The sequence below is a fragment of the Hirundo rustica genome, chromosome 6 (genome assembly GCF_015227805.2).
Source record: "Hirundo rustica isolate bHirRus1 chromosome 6, bHirRus1.pri.v3, whole genome shotgun sequence".
Classification (NCBI taxonomy): domain Eukaryota; kingdom Metazoa; phylum Chordata; class Aves; order Passeriformes; family Hirundinidae; genus Hirundo; species Hirundo rustica.
The window spans coordinates 23,111,926-23,129,480 of record NC_053455.1 but is presented as its reverse complement, the minus strand read 5'-3'; the positions used below and the strand labels follow the sequence as shown (position 1 = coordinate 23,129,480).

Genomic DNA, 17,555 nt, shown 5'->3' with positions numbered 1-17,555 from the left:
CTGTGCTGCTGTTCAGTAGCCCATTTATTGATTTAAGTACTTGGTCTTGAAGCAATTTTTATTCAAAAAATGTAATGCAATAACAGTTTAGGATTAAACAGAGTAAGGTATAAAAAAGAAAGTTATCCTTATTGGTCCTTGGGCAGGGACAAGAAAGTCATGTACAGACTAAGATTGTGAACAGGAATGCTAGATTTATATTTCAGCATTTGTCTGTCTTAAAGCTCTCATGTGGCTCTTGGTGCCCTTAGGCTTTGTATGCCAGGATCCAGGCCAGAGGTCAAACCGGACCATTTATCATTCATCTGAATTTGTCAGAAGAAATCCATATCAGAAGCTGCAGGTAAGTGACTTTTACAAGACCCGGCTGAGGAGCATAGTAGGAAGTAATTCTCACTGAATTTGACTTACAGGTGAGGGAGGCAATGAGCGACATTATCTGGATTTCTAGCATAACTACAGAAGATAGGATTTTGGACTGTGGGAGTTGTGAGGCACTGAAACATGTTGCCCAAAGAGTTTGTGGACTCTATATCTCTGGAGGTGTTTGAGACTAATCTGGATGGGGCTTTGAGCATCCTGGTCTAGTGGAAGCTTCCCTGCCCATGGCAGGGGAGTTGGATCTAGAAGACCTTTAAGGTCTTTCCAACCCAAACTATTCTATGGCTGTCAGAGACTCAGGGGATACACCTGAGTTCTGGGCTGTTCAGCCACTTCGATTTTTGTTGTGGACAGCAAGCTTCCAGAACCCTAGAGCTTTATGAATGTGTCCAAGACCTCTTTCTAGGTGAACAGCTTCTTGCATTTGAAGTTTAAGGCTTCTTTCCCATTCTCTTTTGGAATCTCACTTTCTTTCCCATAGATCATTGGGCTGAGGCCTCATGTGCTTGCGTTTTCTGTTGAGGTAGTGCTTTCTCAGCACTGTTATGTTGAAGGGCAGTTGTTTTCTATCTCTTTTTGACTATGAAATAGATTCCATAAATATCTGTGGAAATGGAGCATTCACAAAAGGCAGGGAGATCTGTTACATCACTTGGACTTTCAACTCATTTCTCCTCGGGCAAATAGGCAGATGGTGTTCTCGACATCTCTGTAGCTGATGGTGCTGTGGTGGACATGCAACATGGCTGTGTAGCTCATGTTCAGTTAGGAAATGACAAGTTCTTTTTGTTCAGTGACCGTGTACCAAGACACTGTCCATTTTGGTATAGGGAAAACTCACAGAAATTGCAATATTTTGTCTCTTGTAAAACTCAGAGTCTTTAGTCACTGTGAGAGAGGTATATAGCTGGTAAGATGGGATTTGAGTGTCTTTAGGATGCATGTCTGAGTCTGAAACTTCTAAGACAAATATAATAGTTCTTTAAATACAGATCCCTGTGACTGCATAGATGCTCTTCGTAGCAGACAAACGGTACATGAGATAAATTAGGAACCATTCCAAAAAAAGTAGCCTGCTTTCTTAGAGTAATGTGATCAGATCCTATGATTTGACAAAATTACACAATACTGTCTCAGAAAACTGCGCCGTTGTAATGCATTGCCTTTTAAGGATGCTTTCAATTTTGTTTTGCTTAACAAATACCCACAAAAAGATGTAAGGCTTGCCAGTTGAAAAGTGTGAAGGTTCATGTCACAGTGCGTTGGTTGAGAGATGGGATTAGGGTGGTTCCCCTAACCTATGTTTGACAGGAACGGGTTTGTAATCCAGTGATGAAGTTTTACAGCATTTTTTTCTTATGTACCTAAGTGGAAATCCTATGGCTAAATAGATGTGTAGGTCTTTCCATAGTCCCAGAATGTTTTAGCTTGTTCTTTGCTGAATACATTTTATCTAAGATTTTTGATACCTGTCAACTCTGCTGGAAAGGGTATATGTAATATCTTTTGGTTTTTTCCTACCTCCTTCATGATGTCTTTAAGTTTTGATCATTCACACAGGCTGTCTTTAATCATTGTGAAAGTTGCTGCTTGGAAAAGAACTGTTGGTACCAGTGCTCTTGAGAGTTCTCTTGAATCACCATCTTGAGATTGTTACTCTTTTTTCTGAGTTTCACCAGACTGGACTGCAAGTTTCTTGTGCAATTTCTTTGGTTTGACTCCTCGAGTGTTTCTTCCTCTAGGGAAATGGACAACTTAGCTGCTTTCTTTGTAACTTCTTGTTGATTTGGGTTGGAGCTCTTTCAATTAATCATAAGTAATGAAGGGACCTTGATCTGTTTTGAATAGACCAACTGTAGAGAAGAACTTGTCAGTAGTACAGCTAGAAATGATAGATAAGTCTCCTGAGAATTCTTTCTTACACCATTTGCTCCTCTTGGGTGTTGGAGAGGAGGAAGACAGCCTGAATACCACTGAAGGCAAGAAAAATCTAAGCTCCACTGTTGATTGTTTTCTTTTGAACCAGTCCCTGTCCTTAAACTGGTTTTACTTGCAGGCCTGATACCAGATAAGTAATACAGTTTATTTCTTGACATTGTGATGTTTCTACACCTGTGCTAGAATGTTAAATAGTACCTTGTTTCTCCACAAGAACTGGAATACCGTTGAGATATTTAAATGAAATTACTTGCAAAATTACAGGATTTTTATTTTTTTACCCCCTCTGTTCTATGAACAGTTTTGCTTGACAGCATCTGTTTCTTCTTGATGCTTAGCTATTAAATATTTTTATACGGGTGACTGACTTTACAAAAATACGAATTTTGGTCATTACACTTGAGTTCAGTGTGCTTTTGAAAACCCTATGTCCAGATGCATTCTGCACAGTTGAGCACATCTGTGGTTAGAATGAGTGCTGTGTTTGCAATGGGGACAGGATGCGTTTCTGCAGGATATGAGGAAGATGAGAACTGAGATGATGGTAAGTGGCTAGCTTTATCTCTGGACTTCATAGAATCATAGAACGGTTTGGATTGGAAAGTGCCTCAATGATTTTCAAATTCCAACCCCACTGCAATGGACAGGGACACCTTCCACTAGACCAGGTTTTTCCAAGCCTCATCCATCTGTCTTTGAACAGTTCCAACGCTGGAGCTTCCACAACTTCTCTGGCCAACCTGTTCCAGCACCTCACCACCCTTTGCTTATACTGCTTAGTTTAGGATACTTGCCAGTCCCCAACAACTTGAGCAGGGATCATAGTGTCTTGGGGAACACAAGATTTTTATTCTCTGTCTCTTGCAGCGTCCTGTGTCTGCACAGTCACAAACAGCAAACAGCAGGTTGGTAAGTACCCTTACAGCTCCCATCACCTGTGTGAGGGCTACGGTTTCAAATGTTACTGTGTACAGTGCTTTTGGCATAATTACTCCCCAAATATATTTTACTGTTAGAGTAGCCTGGGGCAAGGGTGAGGGGAGGGGGAAGTCAACGTGAGAAGAAGAGATGGCACTAGCATTTTTCCGTGTGACAAAAGCACATGTTGGAAAAATATTTGCATCACTTCTAGTGGCTTAAAAAAGAAAAAGTAGGTGAAGTGTACTGAGAGTCAAACTCAGCTGGATCAAATCCCTCAAAGTTTTTAAGACTACAAGTCTGAATGATGAGGTAAACACAGGAGAATCTATGCAGACAAAATTCAGGTGGTCCTACAAGAGAAGTAATAATTTTCTGTGAGACAGTCTTCTGAAGGACACTGCAAAAATTTGAGAGTGAACTGGGTCAAAATAGATGCAGAGAAAAGAAGGATTTCTTAAAGTTAATGGAAAAATATGGGACTATTGTTAACCTAAGTGAGACTAATCTACCTTGTTATATTTGTCACCCTTCTTGCAAGCCACATAGACAAATAGATATTAGTTTACAATTCTAAGCACCTGGCCCTGTGGGGATGTGTTAGGCATTATTTTGCTGCTGGGCTTCCTGTACAAATGTAGTGGGAATTATTCTCTTTTCTTTTCTTTTTTTTTTTTTTTTTAATGAGCTTCCCCGTCAGGAAGGGGAGGTAGAACACTTGGAATCATCTTGAAAACCTAATTCAGTCTATTCACTGTTGTTTGTCATTCTGAGTAAGCTTAGCTGAGGCTCAGAGGAAAGAGTTACTGAATAACAAGGTTTTGTAGAAAATAGGAAAGATCTTTGTGCCAGCTGCTGTCAGTGCTTATTAAATTAGAATCATGATTTGGGAACCAGGGATACTTGCAGAATTTGGAGATATACCAGAGTGGTTGGATTTATCTATACCTTCTATAGATAAGCTGGGTCAAAGAGGAAACAAGATCTTTGTGAAGTTGGAGACATTTCTGTGCTACAGCCAGAGGGTATTCTGTAGTGAAACATGGAAAAAACTGTTTGTGCAGGAAGTCCAGTAAAGCTAGAGTTTTCTCTAGCATTTTGACAGCACTATGATTTTGTTCTCAGGAAGGAGTCAGAGTTGCCAATGCGTAGACATCACGTTTACTGTTTGTCATCAATTAAGTCATCTCTGTTATGTTCAGACAATGGAGATTATTACATTGAAGTGTTTCCTTAGTAAAGCAGATCATTTAATAGGATGAAGAATTTTCTGTAATATTCTCTTGGAGCAGTAGTTCTCACATGATGATGGATTGTTATGGTAGTGCCAGGAAATGGTTTCTAACAGAAGGTTACCTATCAGGTTTTAGAGAAAGTTGTTAAGCAAAGTTTTTGAGCTGTGGATTTGAAATGGAAGAAAGCTTACCAAGAAAGACTAAAATCTCTCGACTTAGTGCCATCCACAGCATCAAGCAAACCTGTTTTATTGCTGGCATTTTTATTTCTTCTGCCTGTGTCTCCTGTCTTCTCATCCAGATTGTCTTGTTTTCTCTTCTGTTTTTAATCAGTTTTAGTTAGGCTTAACAAAATGTTTCAACTGGTACCTGCTATGTGTGTTTTGTCTTTGGATTTTTCTGTGCCAGTCACTGCAGTATAACCTAGTCCAGTGCAATGCCTGTTGCTTTTGCTGTTGCCTCATCTACAGATTCTGAATAGCAGCTTGCCGTTTCTAATGAAACGGGGAGAATGGAGTTCAATTCCGATAGTCTTTACAAATAAAGATGCATCCTGATCTTACCAAGGATGTTTTCTGTATCTGAGCAGTATGGGATATTCCCCTGAACTTATCCACCTTAAGGTGTCTGTCGTGTTTTTCTCTTCTTTCTAGATTAGGGCTCTCTGTGCATTCTTTGCTCAGTATAGAGCTAAAGGAAACTTCGAATTTAGTATAAATGCTTAAGACCTTCTCAGTAGGCTCTTTCAGTGATGTTTTTACAGAGGTAGTTTATCTAAACTGAGCCTAAGACCATCTTAAATGTACTTGAGCACGAGTTCAAAGATTTCTATCTTGCTTGGGTTTTAAAATTTTATGATCCTGATGATTTGGAGACATACTGAATTCGTGTCATTTTGTTAGAATTGGCCAGGACTGCCCATCAGGTTAAAAGTGAGCTTAGTGACGCTGTCTGCCAATTATCGCTTTTCTTATTTTAAAAAATTTGCATGATGTAACTGTGTACATCTGCAGGATATGTCTGTTAAGTGAGAGAAGTAGCAAGTTGACATTCAGCAATATAGTAACAGAAGAATAACAGGTGGTGTACTTTTCCCTGCAACATTTATCTCACCAGGGAATTGCAGTTCTGTTGTTCTGGTGTAGCAATTCAGCTAGAAGAAAAAATCATGGTTCTGGTGCCATTGATGTGTGAATCCAGGTGTATTTCCATCCTGTGAATGCTGACTCTAGTGCCCCTTGGATGAGGATTTTCCTGTATGACATTCTGACTTTGCTGCTTTTGGTGTGTCTCCTGCTTTTCCAGAAGGGGCCAGGGGTGTAAATACTGGCAGTGATGGCTGAATTGTGCCTCCTGTGCTAAAATCTAAGAATCTAAATACTCACGGTGACATCTGAGGTGTGGACTCTTCAACAGCTGCTGTGTGGATTCGTGAATTCTGGCTGTAGTGCTCTGGAGTGTAGATCCTGCTGGGAATGGGGTCCTGGAATTTGAATGTAATTTTTTTAATATGAAAATTGAGAGAGAAAAAAAAAATCTGGATTTGCACTGTCTCTACAGCGTACCCGTCCTCTGTCTGCCAGCGATGCTGAAGTTAAAAGCTCGATGTCATTAGGCAGAGAAAAGGCAACAGGAAGGCACAGCAGCTCTGTGATAGGCCTTAGCATGGAGGAGGTAAGGAGGCTAATAAATAGTTTTTATTTACCTTGGCTTTCATGCAGTATGTGGGTTATTTACTCAACAAAGAGCAATGTAAATGAAAAATGTGACAGAAGTATAATTTTTGAATCAGAATTTGAGTTTACTGCGGGTATTGCCCTTGCCCTCAATCATGCCAAGCAGAGAAGTGCTTGAAGCAGTGATAGACTCCTTCAGAATTTAAATGAAAGACAAAATTCCTTAAGGATATCTTATCTACCCAGTCCATTTGCAGGACTAAATAGTTTTGTTTTCAGAAATTCAGAGATTTTTTTGGAAGGTTCATGTTTCATTATTATCTGTCTTGCTGGGTATTTTCTTTTTTTTTTTTTTTTTAATTAGATCAAAGTTCTTCGACAAGTGAGAGAGGAGAATGAACGGAGAGGAGGCTTCGTCCGGATATTCCCTACCCCATTAACATGGGACCTTTATGGGTAAGAGTAAAAATCTGATAGGATGGCACTCGTGCTCCGTGTTGAGGGGTATTTTGTTAGATATGTGTAGATCAGCCCTCTTGGCATTCAAAAAGATGTATTGAAAGTTTTGGCAGAGTTTATTTCAGTGTTGAATATTCTTTTTTCTGATCCCTTTTTTTATCAGCTGCTGCTTTGCTTAACTGCACCCTGTGGAAAGCTGTTGGACATTATTTCTGGTATTGCTTTTCTGTTAGAGTAAAAATGTCTTCCTTTCAGATTTTTGCTATCTACTTTTGCATCCTCAAGCTGCATACTGTGTACTCTTGTCATTAGGCCATAAACACCATATAGGACTCACTCATTCTGAAAGCTATGCTATATTACACTTTTCTAAGTTTATTTTTCCAGTCTGTAATGTATTCTCTGTCTCTTGCATCACCAGGAACTTCAGCTGAGAAATGATAGCTCTCCTCCTTCTGTCTTTTCTGTTGTGGTGCAGCATGTTGTCTGTATCCACTTCTGGGATTTTTTTTTAGAGGCCATTTATTTCTGTATTATGCTACCTTTCATTTTGTTGAGCTCTGTCATGATAATACTGTTTTGTTTGTTTGTTTTTGTTTTTTTCCTAGATCTTTTCTAGAGCACAAGACATCAATGAACTATATGCTGGCTACACGTCTGTTTAAGGACAGGTAGAAAGCTTCTCTGTTTGGGAGAGAGGTAAAGGGCACACACAATACAAAAAGGATTTATTCCTCACTTACCCGATGTTATAGACACAAGTCTGGGATTTATAGGGGTGGTAGTATTTGTGAATCTCTTCCCTAGTGTGCCAATGACTGCTGCTCATATATTTCTGTTGCTCTTCTGAAACCAAGGGCAAAAAGGACAATATTCAAAAGGCATGGGTGTCGTTGGAGAACTGATATTACTACAGACATGAAAAAACTTCAAGCACTTAGGTTTCTCTCTGAAGGGATTATAGGTAGTCCTGGCTTACCTTTTGTTTCAAATTTCAAGTACATTAAAGCTCGTCTTCACGTAAAGTAAGCCCTAAAATTGACTTCTCCAGTGTTTTAGTATCCCTGTGTCTTGACCTCTGCAGTTGTGATTTGATGGTTCTTTTTCTGAGTTGTGGTTGGGTAGGAATGACAGTCATGCCACTAGCTGAGCTTCCACTGAGAGCTGTATTGCAATGTCTTTCACTGTGCGTTTAGTGCCCTTCCTTCTCCACAATTCTTGTGCAAGGTTGAGATCCACTATGAAGTAACTACCAACTAAAGACAAGGTGGCTGAGAAAGGAGAATATTTACAGAAACTCTTCCTCCATCAGTGCTGTACATTTTTTTTTTTTCTCTGTGTTATGTCCAGGGATGTGTCTAAAGAGTAGTTCTGAATTATACCTTCTTCAGCTTAAACCAGACAAATGCAAGCATCAGTTGTAGCACAGCTGCTCAGGGATCTCTTTTGGAGCTCTTTGTTTTCTCCTTTAAGATAAAACTCACAAGTAATTCTGTAAATATGATCTTTCCATTGTACATGTGAAAGACTAGGGAGACTTTTTAATCAAAGCTGATCCAGTATGGAGAGTAGTTTTTGACCTTTTTCTCTTTGTAGGGGCAAGATGAGAAGAGAGTTCATCACTGGGAGATCCCGGTAAATAGCTTCTGAATTAAATAATTTATGCTATGTAGGATTTATTCGAAATTTAGATTTCCTTAGCTTCATCTTCCAAGATATGAGTCAACAAGTTTTCTACCTGAAATCCATGAAAATAATTTTAGAAACAAAAATACAGTGAGAAAAGACTATGCCTACATATGGAGAACTCATGTTTTCATTGGGCCTTAAAATTTCTCCTCATAGGCTTCTCACTTTGCTATTCCTGCCATATTGATAAGGCTCATCATTGAGCTCTGTCAAAAGATCTTGTAATGCACAAGAGTTTTGGACTTCATATACTCACATATTCACTTTGTTACACCTAAAAGGATAAATGAAACAATAAGCATTTCTGTGCTTGTTTCCACTTATATCATAGGGAGCACTTTTCTGGATCTTTGTGCACGGGCAGAAAATTGTTACTTTTGTATGTTTCCCTTAAGGAGTCTGGCTGGGCTCCTCGTCCCTTGACTTAGGTAGAACTTATAGGAAGTTTGGCATTTTTCACTTTTATTAATGTTAAAATTCTTCTATCTGATCAATGAAGGGCAAGCTGTCTACATAAATGGTTCAGACAACTGGATTTGTGTCAATGTGCTCTCTTTCCATTCCTCATCATTGTTTTGTATTCTTGCAATTTCCTCTATTAATTGTGCCCTGAGCTGTTGCATGATGGGCAGATGCTGCTCAGTCATGAAAGTGTGACGTTGGGTGAGCGCGTCTTGGGGCTTTGAGAGATGTTCTGTGAAGTATGTACAAGATTCTCTTGAAATATTTACAGGCTTGAGGAGAGCAGAGTTAGACTGATGGTAACTATCAGGAAGAATGTTTCTTGAAGAGCTACTAGGTCTCTTGTATCATCAGGGAGAGAAAGACAAAGGGAGAGTGATGAGTGTATTTTGCTGTGTACTTTGCTTCCCAGAGCAGGTCTCAATGGAAGGCGGGATATGAGGCTGGAAGCCGTGGACTCTCACGCTCTCTTTTATGAGAGAAAGCTCGTGTCACTGGAGTTACGGGAGCAGCAGCGATACCACGGCAAGGCTAGAGCAGCACAGACGGGAGCATCAGGTATGCATGGCTAGAGTTTTAGATGAGCAGCTAGTCAAAAACAAGCAAGCAAAGGACTTTTTAATTTGAAATGTGTGTGAATGGGGTTGTTTGGTTTCAAATGTTAATAGTTTTCATTTCATTCTAGTTCTGAGCTTTTTATTTCTTTGCTGCCTTGAATTTCATTCCCACCTTTCCACACCTCCATGTATATGATGAAAGGTCATCAGTGCTTACTTGGAGATGAGCTTGTTGTTGCATCTCGGGTAAAGAATTCAACAGTATGTGTGCTTCTGTAATTCTTCAGCTTTTCAGAGAAAGATGGGACCTTTCAGATTGGTTCTCCTAAACAGCTGTGACTCTTAAGCTGTTGGGAAGAGAAATCTTTATTCAAGCTGATGTTGGAAAAAAACTTAAAAGGGCACAGAGGTGAATGATCCCCCACAAGTGACTGTACCTGCCTTTATCTAAACTCTTTCTAATAACTGTGTGATACTGACTGTAATAGGAGAGATTGGATGTTACAAGATGATTTTTGCTGCTATGTTAAGATACATGATTTTTATTGGCACATGTAGAAGTTTAGATTTTGTCGCTTTGGTTATTTTGACACACAACATACAAAAATATGTTTGGTGTATATATATATCTCAAGTATGGGTGTATGTATGTCAGTATATATGTAAGAATCAGGATAAAAGATAGAAAAATGTCTTTGCCTCTTTGATTTTGTGTGGACATTCTTTTTTTGTTTGCAAGGTTAAAACAAGAATCTTGATCTGTATTCTGTAATATTGGGAAAATGGGCTTCTCAACTGTTCAATGCACAAGAAGAAAGACAGAAAGAATAATATAGAACAGTCACACTTAAGATGTGTTCTGATGGTGGTGTTCTGTCCCTCTAGCAGAAAAGAGTTTAGGGGTAAACCAAAGGGTATAAATAGTAGAACAATCCTCTCCCCTTTCTTTTTTCTTAACCAGCCTAAGTGATTTCTCCTTACTACAGGCACATCAGAGCCAACAAAGCTGTCCCTCAAGTCAGACACGGAAGGCGAGGAGGAAGAGGAGATGGATGCAGATGAAGATGAAGATGAAGAGATAGATCGAACTGTTTGTTCTCTTTCGGACACCCAGGTGAAAAACAAGCCAAAGCTCTCTGACTCAGTGAAAACTACTTATAAGGAGAAGTTACCAAAAAAACATGAGAAGAAAACTGGAGATGGAGAAGAGCTGTTTCTGCAAAAACAAGACTCAGAACCTCAGTTTAACTTGCTTCAGATTCTTCAAAAGCAAGGAAACTTGAGGTGAGAGTTTTCTGTGTATTGCCTCTAGTTTTGATTTGAAGCTAATATGAGTTAAAATATGGAGGGTGTATGTTATGAGTGAAGAGATAAGAAGACCCTAGAAAAGGGGTCTGGATTTTTGTCTAACTGTGGGCTGCCTTAACATCTTGTTGACAGAGAAGGGAGACCCTTGCAAAGTCTGACAGTTTACCTGAATGCCTGACCTCTTGGGTCAGTGTAAAGCATGACCCTATGGTTTCCATTGCTGTTCTTTAATCTGATGATGTAAGCTTTTCTTTGTCAGGTCAGGCTTCTAAAATGCCTCTTTGCCTTAATGCAGGATGCCTACTACCGAATTCTAAATTTTTTCTTCTTATTCTTTGCGTTTGCCTAGAAGTGGTTATAGACATATGTTAAATTATCCAAGAACGCTTGGATAGGAATATCTCAGTGCTGTCTCTCCATAAAATTAGTTTTCTCATTTTTATACTTTTATTTTTGATGATAGAATTTTTACCTCTTGTAGTATTCTTTGCTCAAGGTCATCTCCTCCTGAGAGCAAGATTAGGAGATAATTTGAGAGTAGCAAATTACTGAAACATCTCATTGCATGTAGTTGAGTATGATGGTGTGGAAAAGAGTGTGTTCTGATGCATGACTCTGTTTCTTGGAAAAAAGATGTGCTGGAGGAGATTCTAGAGAAAAACACCAAGTAAGGTCTTAACAAGATGTTTTGAAATATGATCCTTCCCTTGAATGTGGGTAGCAAAACTAATTGCAGATGGACAGAAAGTTGAAAAAGAAGTCATGATCATATATGTCTGTGTAGGAGGGCTTTACATCTTCTAGATAAGAAGCAGCATTATGTTTTCTGTGAAAAATGTCCAAAGGCAGAGAAAATGTTTCTTGTTGCTTTCTTAGTTTAGTTTCTGGGAGAAACTATGGATTATTCAATTACTTTGGAGAATGTTCTGATGTCTAATTGTGGCAAGGACATTTACTGCTGTGACAGGGAAGATTCTGAACCCTCTTTTGAGGATAAACATAGTGATGCTGTGTCTATATCTATAGAACTGACTTCTGCCAAGAACATAAGCTCTGTCTGATGTTCCTGGCGGAATCTTGCTCAGCACCAAGCGCTGTTGGGATTCCCCACAGAAGGTTATAAGGCTTGTGGTGACCTCATGTTCCAAGACTCTGCTGGCCTTGGCCCCATCTGATCTGTCATTGATGTAAGCTTTGCTTGTGGGCTCAACAGGCAGAGGGGCTGAAGTAATAAAATTTTCATCCAAGAGAAACCAGGCCCATTCTAATCAGTTTTTGTAATTAGTAGGAGTTCTCTCTCCTTTAGTCAGCCTGGTGAGGAAATACCTACCTTCCACACATCAGGTCTTACTAGTGAAGAAATGATAGTCAAAGGAAACTTGTTACCCCAACTGTGCCATTCCTGAGGAAGCCAAATGAAAAGGAAGTTACTTTTTCCTGCATTTAAAGCCTTAAATATCCCCCAGTCCAAAGGAGAGGCAGTGTTGAACAAAAACCTTCTTTAGTTTTTAGTCATAGAAGTCTCAGGTGCAGGCCAAGACCTGTATTATTGTGCTGATAATATTGTTGACCTGCGTTATTATGCTGATAAAATGTTGATAATGGGGACTCCTTATCAAGCACAAATCTTGAACTGGTCATGAGGTGTTTGAGTTGTACCTAAAGCAAACCTGACAGCTCTAGAGAGCTGAGGTGAGAGCCTTTTCTGATACATGGTAGCCTGATGTAGAGAGTACCAGTTCTCAGCTAGGATTCAGAGAGTTCTCCCAGTGTTTCACCCATGTAGGAAGAAAAGGTAGATATAGTGACTAGTAGCATACAGAGCTCAGAGATGTTACAAGGCCTGCTGTGCATTCTGGAGTTCACTGATGTTCCTGGAAGACAGAAATTGTGACCAGGTATTTTCGTGATGTTTTAGTTGCTGCAGTACAGCTATTAACAGAGGATGTTATCCTGAGACTCTTTGGCACTTGTCATTGGCTTAACCCCTCTTTGACCTGTGTGACCTTCCAGAAGCATCAAAAGTTGATAATTAAGCCGATACATGGATACTTCCAATGTGTTTTATTTTAACTTCAATTCTTACCTAAATTGATGCATTGATCTCTTTAAGTGTCGCTATGGTATGATTTCTGTGTAACACTGTGATATAGCGTTCCTGAAATTTACAGATCTATAAACCAGAAAGACTTAATTGCTACACAGAGTTTTTAATAGCATTTCAGGGACTCATATGGAGTCATAAGGACCATATAAGTACCTGAGAATATTCATAAGAAGTAGAGAACAAGTAGAAAAAAATACAGTGAGGTTCCTCAGGAATCAGTCTGAGGCTGAAATGAATAATCAATTCAAGAATGACAGAAAATTAACAAATGTGCTAATTAAATTTGCTGATGGAAAATATTTGGGAGCTATTACTATGAGAAAAAAGTAGTGGACTAAATATGAGAAAACCTGGATGACCTTGAGGATATAAATAATATAACTAGGATGAAATTCAGTAGAACAAAGTGCAGTGGGATACTCATAAGAACTAATAATTTACAGCAGAAGTTCTGTCAGCTGGGTGTTCATCAACTAGAAATTAATTATAAGGAAAAATATCTTGCATGCTGGTTGATCAGAGGAACTTTGTGAAGCCCTAGCTCATGCATGCATGAAAACACCAAATACGTTCCAGGGTTTATCACTTGACATACTTCTGAGACTTCATGTGGAGTATTGAATCACCCATATTTATGGAAGGCAAATTGTGAGTGGAACACAGGTGGAGGTGAGCTGCTGGTCTCGTCCTGTCACCATTGTGGGGGCTTTGTTAGAAGACACTGGCAGATGGGGATAATTCACACTAATAAAATGAAAACTACGAAAGGATGTAACTGTTAATAAAGACATTCAAGGTGAGAGACCCATCAGGGATTATATTTTAGATACAGGACAATGTTGGAGAAAGTAAAAGCAATTATAAACTGCTCATAAGTGAAGCTGGGCTGGGTAGTAAGAGGAGGTTCTTATTTATTAGAACAGTAAGTTCTAGAATAATATTTCAGGAAAGTAATGAGTTCAAAACTCTAGTTTAAGATGAAACGTAAAATTCTACAGAATGTATTAGGACACTTCCTGTGATAGAAAGGGAAATCTGTTGCTGGCCCTAAAGCCAATCTGCTGCTATATCCTTACAAACAGCTTCTAGCAACTGTGGGGAAAACTAAGGAAGAGCAGAGGCTGGGAGGGCAGAATGTTTGAGGATAGGGTTTAGACCAAGAGGACAATGAGCAGAATTAGGCAGAGCTTTCAGCAATTTCTCTCACAACAGATGCATATACTAAAGTGGCTGCTATTGTGAGGGAATGAGAAGCTGTGTCCCTCCCAGTCCTCTCCTCAGTTCATGCTTACAGCTTCCCAACATGTTCAGCCAGCTGCACAGCAGATTTTGCTGATGTTCCTTCATTCCTCAGTGGTGCCTTGCTCAATGAAATTTGGCTTGTATCCCTGAGCCAGCAGGGGAAGAGCTCACTTTCACAGATTTAATTCTTTCATTTCCAATAGGAATTACAGGGCCTTTGTTATAACTTTGGCACCACTACCAAGCCCTTTGTTTATTTTATGGTCTGTTGTTGTGGTGTTCAAAATGTTTGTGAAAACAGAGGCCCAGTAGAGCCTTGAATTTGTTTTAAAAATACACAGTTTTGCTGATGTCCATGTTACTGGCTTTTAGAGGAGAGTAACCAAGGCTGTAAAAGGCAGGAAGAACATTCCACTTTAAGAATTTATCTTAGAGAGTGTCTACTATCTTTTATACCTCCTGCAATGCCTACCTCATCTTGGAAGGTCTGCTTGAAAATGCTGATGGGGTGAAGGGGTCACCCTTTCTTTGAGCTTCAGCATTAGGGCACTTAGGAGGTCCTTGCTGACTGTACTTTAGTCCATAGGCCGTGCCTGACTGCTGTAACTCTTCCCATTCCTGTTCTGGAGATAGCTGATTGATTCTTTTTGTCCACAGCAAAGTACAAGCTCGTACAGCTTTCTCTGCCTATCTACAGCATGTTCGGCTCCGACTGATGAAGGAGGCTGGCGAACAGATCCAGAATCCTGCCTGGGCTGCCAAAGAGGATGAGCAAATGGTAAGAAACTTTGTGTTGGCCAGGCTGAGAAGCCAAGTTGAAATCTACCTTGAGAGTTTTGAGGTCAGTTCCCGTCCTTGCAAGCACAGAGGTCCAACTGAGATGATGGTTGTTCATTTTTTGTCTAGCTGCCAGTGCTGTATTTTTAATATACAGATTAAGTAGGACTGCTTACTGACCTGAGAGCAATGATAGACAGCTCTTAATGACTGGACTCCTGTTGACATTCAAGCTGCTCAGATCTCTTGTTGGTGCTCCTTCATTGATTGCTGAATTTACCTGCTCTTGAACTCTTCTCTAGGAGATTCTGTAAGATTACTTGTCAGGATCTGGTTTCTGCTGCATTAAGCAGAGTCTTCATCTACTCAAATAGAACAGCTACCCAGTTAAGCTTTTTCTCTTATGTACTTTTGCGATATATCCAGACATCTGTGTTTATGAATCTTACTTGCAATCTAGATAGAGGAAATTAAAGTAAAAGCCACTGAGAAGAGAATGTAAAAGTGATGGATTTTTCTAGTCAGTATTTTAAAGTCCTGTGTTTGATATGTATGCATTTTAAGAAGTGTAGCAAGCCCAGATCCCTTCACAAACCTTCTTAAAAGAGCTTTGTACAGTAGGCTCTTGAGCTTTCTGCATATATTCTCACTGAGTGCATGTTGCAGGGAAACAGCCAATGTAGTTCAGAGATAAAATTGTGTGTCAAGAATAATCATTCAACTCAGTGGAAAATGTTACCTCTGCTCTTTCCAAGTGGAAATTAAAACGGGCTTTTTGAGAGTCACTTTGTCTGCTGTACTGTGAAGAATTATGTTTAAAATAACAGATCAAACCAGCCCGGAGTAATGGCAGTGAGAGGCAAGCTGTGAAATCCAATAGTTTGGCCGTGAGGCTGCTCATTTATGCATTGCACTAAGCAAAAGCAAATCCAGAGGCGAGACCGAAAGGGTTCAAAACACCCACAGGATGCATCTTGCCTTAAGATCTGCCTTGTTGTATGTTTCCCTCACCAGAGGTCAAACAGACATGGTGAGGAACTGGAATTACATGGCTGTAGATTTAGGCATCTATTGCTGTGGAGAGGATGTGTCAATATCCTATATATATATATATATGAAAAATTATGAAATGGGGCTACCCACTGTTGTGGAGATATCTGACCAAGATTCCCTTTCCTGTGGTACTGCTGAGAGAGTTTTATGTCAGTGCACTTTTTCACAGGCCTTCTTTAACACATTGCAGGTGGGTTTTTGGAAACAGTCTCCTAAGATACTGGACTTTACAGGTTATTATGTTTCACTGCATTTTGCTGATTGGTTATTTTTTTTCCTTTATCTGCCATGCTTTTGAGACACTTTTTAAGTGTTCAAAATTCTGACCCACCTCAGGCAAGATACACCATTGTTTTTCTCCCTGACATTGGATTTATAGGGCTGTATTAAAAGTGCATATTGCAGAATGCTTTTGCCTGCCAGTTTCAGCTCATTTTCTCAGGACCGTGTTAGTTCCTGCCAGTCCTTAGCTGCTGTAGTACCTCTGTTCTCCCCACATCTTGCAGGTAGCGTGTTAACTCCATCTCTGTTGCTTGCAGGAGCTCATCATCCGCTTTCTGAAGCGAGCTGCCAGCAACCTTCGTCAGTCCTTGAGGCTGCTGCTCCCCAGCCGTCATGTAGGACTGGGTGTTCGTCGTCGGATCCTGGCTCGCCAGCTGGGAGAGTTCATAATCTGTTACAACAAGGTGACTTAGCCTTTTAAAATTTTTTTAATCATTATTTCTCCTTTCTTCTTACAAAATGTCTCATGCAGGCTGTTTCAAAGGCACTCATCTGTTATTTACATGATCTGCTTGCAGCTGTGCATCCAGTAATGGTACTTTGTTGAAATGATCGGATGGACAACAATATTATTACATAATATGTGCAGGCCAGTAATTATGTACATAAAAAGAAGTGCTGAAATGAAGTGGAATTTAACTGGCAGTGTGCTTTTTCTTTGCCTTGTCTTTTATTTTAGTGCTTTGTAATGCCTCTTCCCACTTCTTGTTTTTATGGGGCTTCTTTAAAGATATTTTGTTTTATACAGAACAGCATGAAATACGTATTTTACTATTTACTTGATACACTGAGGGACTGCTACATATCTGCTATAAGGTACTCTGCACTGCTCAGTGTTAAGATGTAGGTCCTAATTTAAGTAATTTTCACATCTTTATATGTAGGAGGTGTTCTTAAAATAGTGGTTTCACCCTAATCTTTGTTCTGCAAGAGCAGCTTCCCCTTTCCTTTGCCCCCTAGCATTTTTTCAGTGTTAGAACAAAGGTAATTGAAATTCAGCTTTCAGAGGCTGCTGCGCAGAGGCCTCCGAGCTTCTATGTGTTAGGAGAGGATGTTCACTTACATTACCCTGTCAGAACTGACATCTGGTAACTTGATCTGTCTAATCAAGGTTGGTATTGAACCAAGTCTGTTCCAGGGAGTGCCTTGTATGCCTAATGCTCACTGAAGTACTCTGTTAGGAGGAACCACAAAACACTTGGGTGGCTCTGTGGTGAGTGAAGAATGCAGCTGCTTTGGATATAATTTCCACTTAAATTGTATTCAAACACTAAGAATTTCTACTAACTCTTGAGTAAATTCACAAAATGAAGCTGTGTAACTCGTAATAAATCAGTGCATAAACAGATCTTCTCAGTTAAAACAAGTGAGAACATATCACTTGAGGTTTCAGGGCATACGTGTTTAAGCCCTTGAGAGACTTTTGGGCTGTGAGGTTTTTTGATTTCTGATTCCAACATATAGATTTCTT

The 17,555-nt window shown here is 39.7% G+C and overlaps 1 protein-coding gene across 8 annotated transcripts in view; it reads left to right on the top strand.

The window, feature by feature from the left end:
* TTLL5 (tubulin tyrosine ligase like 5) overlaps nt 1-17,555 on the top strand; it is a 122,835-nt gene that overhangs the window by 34,070 nt on the left and 71,210 nt on the right. For 5 of the 8 annotated variants that reach the window (XR_005701179.2, XM_040065930.1, XM_040065932.2 and 2 more), the window contains 10 exons: nt 252-343; nt 3,187-3,228; nt 6,033-6,146; nt 6,513-6,604; nt 7,216-7,278; nt 8,204-8,242; nt 9,171-9,316; nt 10,302-10,599; nt 14,630-14,750; nt 16,342-16,488. Coding sequence is in view for 7 of the 8 variants with exons in the window: in XM_040065930.1 (XP_039921864.1) it covers nt 252-343; nt 3,187-3,228; nt 6,033-6,146; nt 6,513-6,604; nt 7,216-7,278; nt 8,204-8,242; nt 9,171-9,316; nt 10,302-10,599; nt 14,630-14,750; nt 16,342-16,488 (1,154 nt within the window). In the remaining variant the exon portion in view is untranslated. The remainder of the gene's footprint in view (nt 1-251; nt 344-3,186; nt 3,229-6,032; nt 6,147-6,512; nt 6,605-7,215; nt 7,279-8,203; nt 8,243-9,170; nt 9,317-10,301; nt 10,600-14,629; nt 14,751-16,341; nt 16,489-17,555) is intronic. The other 3 variants (XM_040065934.1, XM_040065935.1, XM_040065929.2) reach the window with 1 other exon arrangement.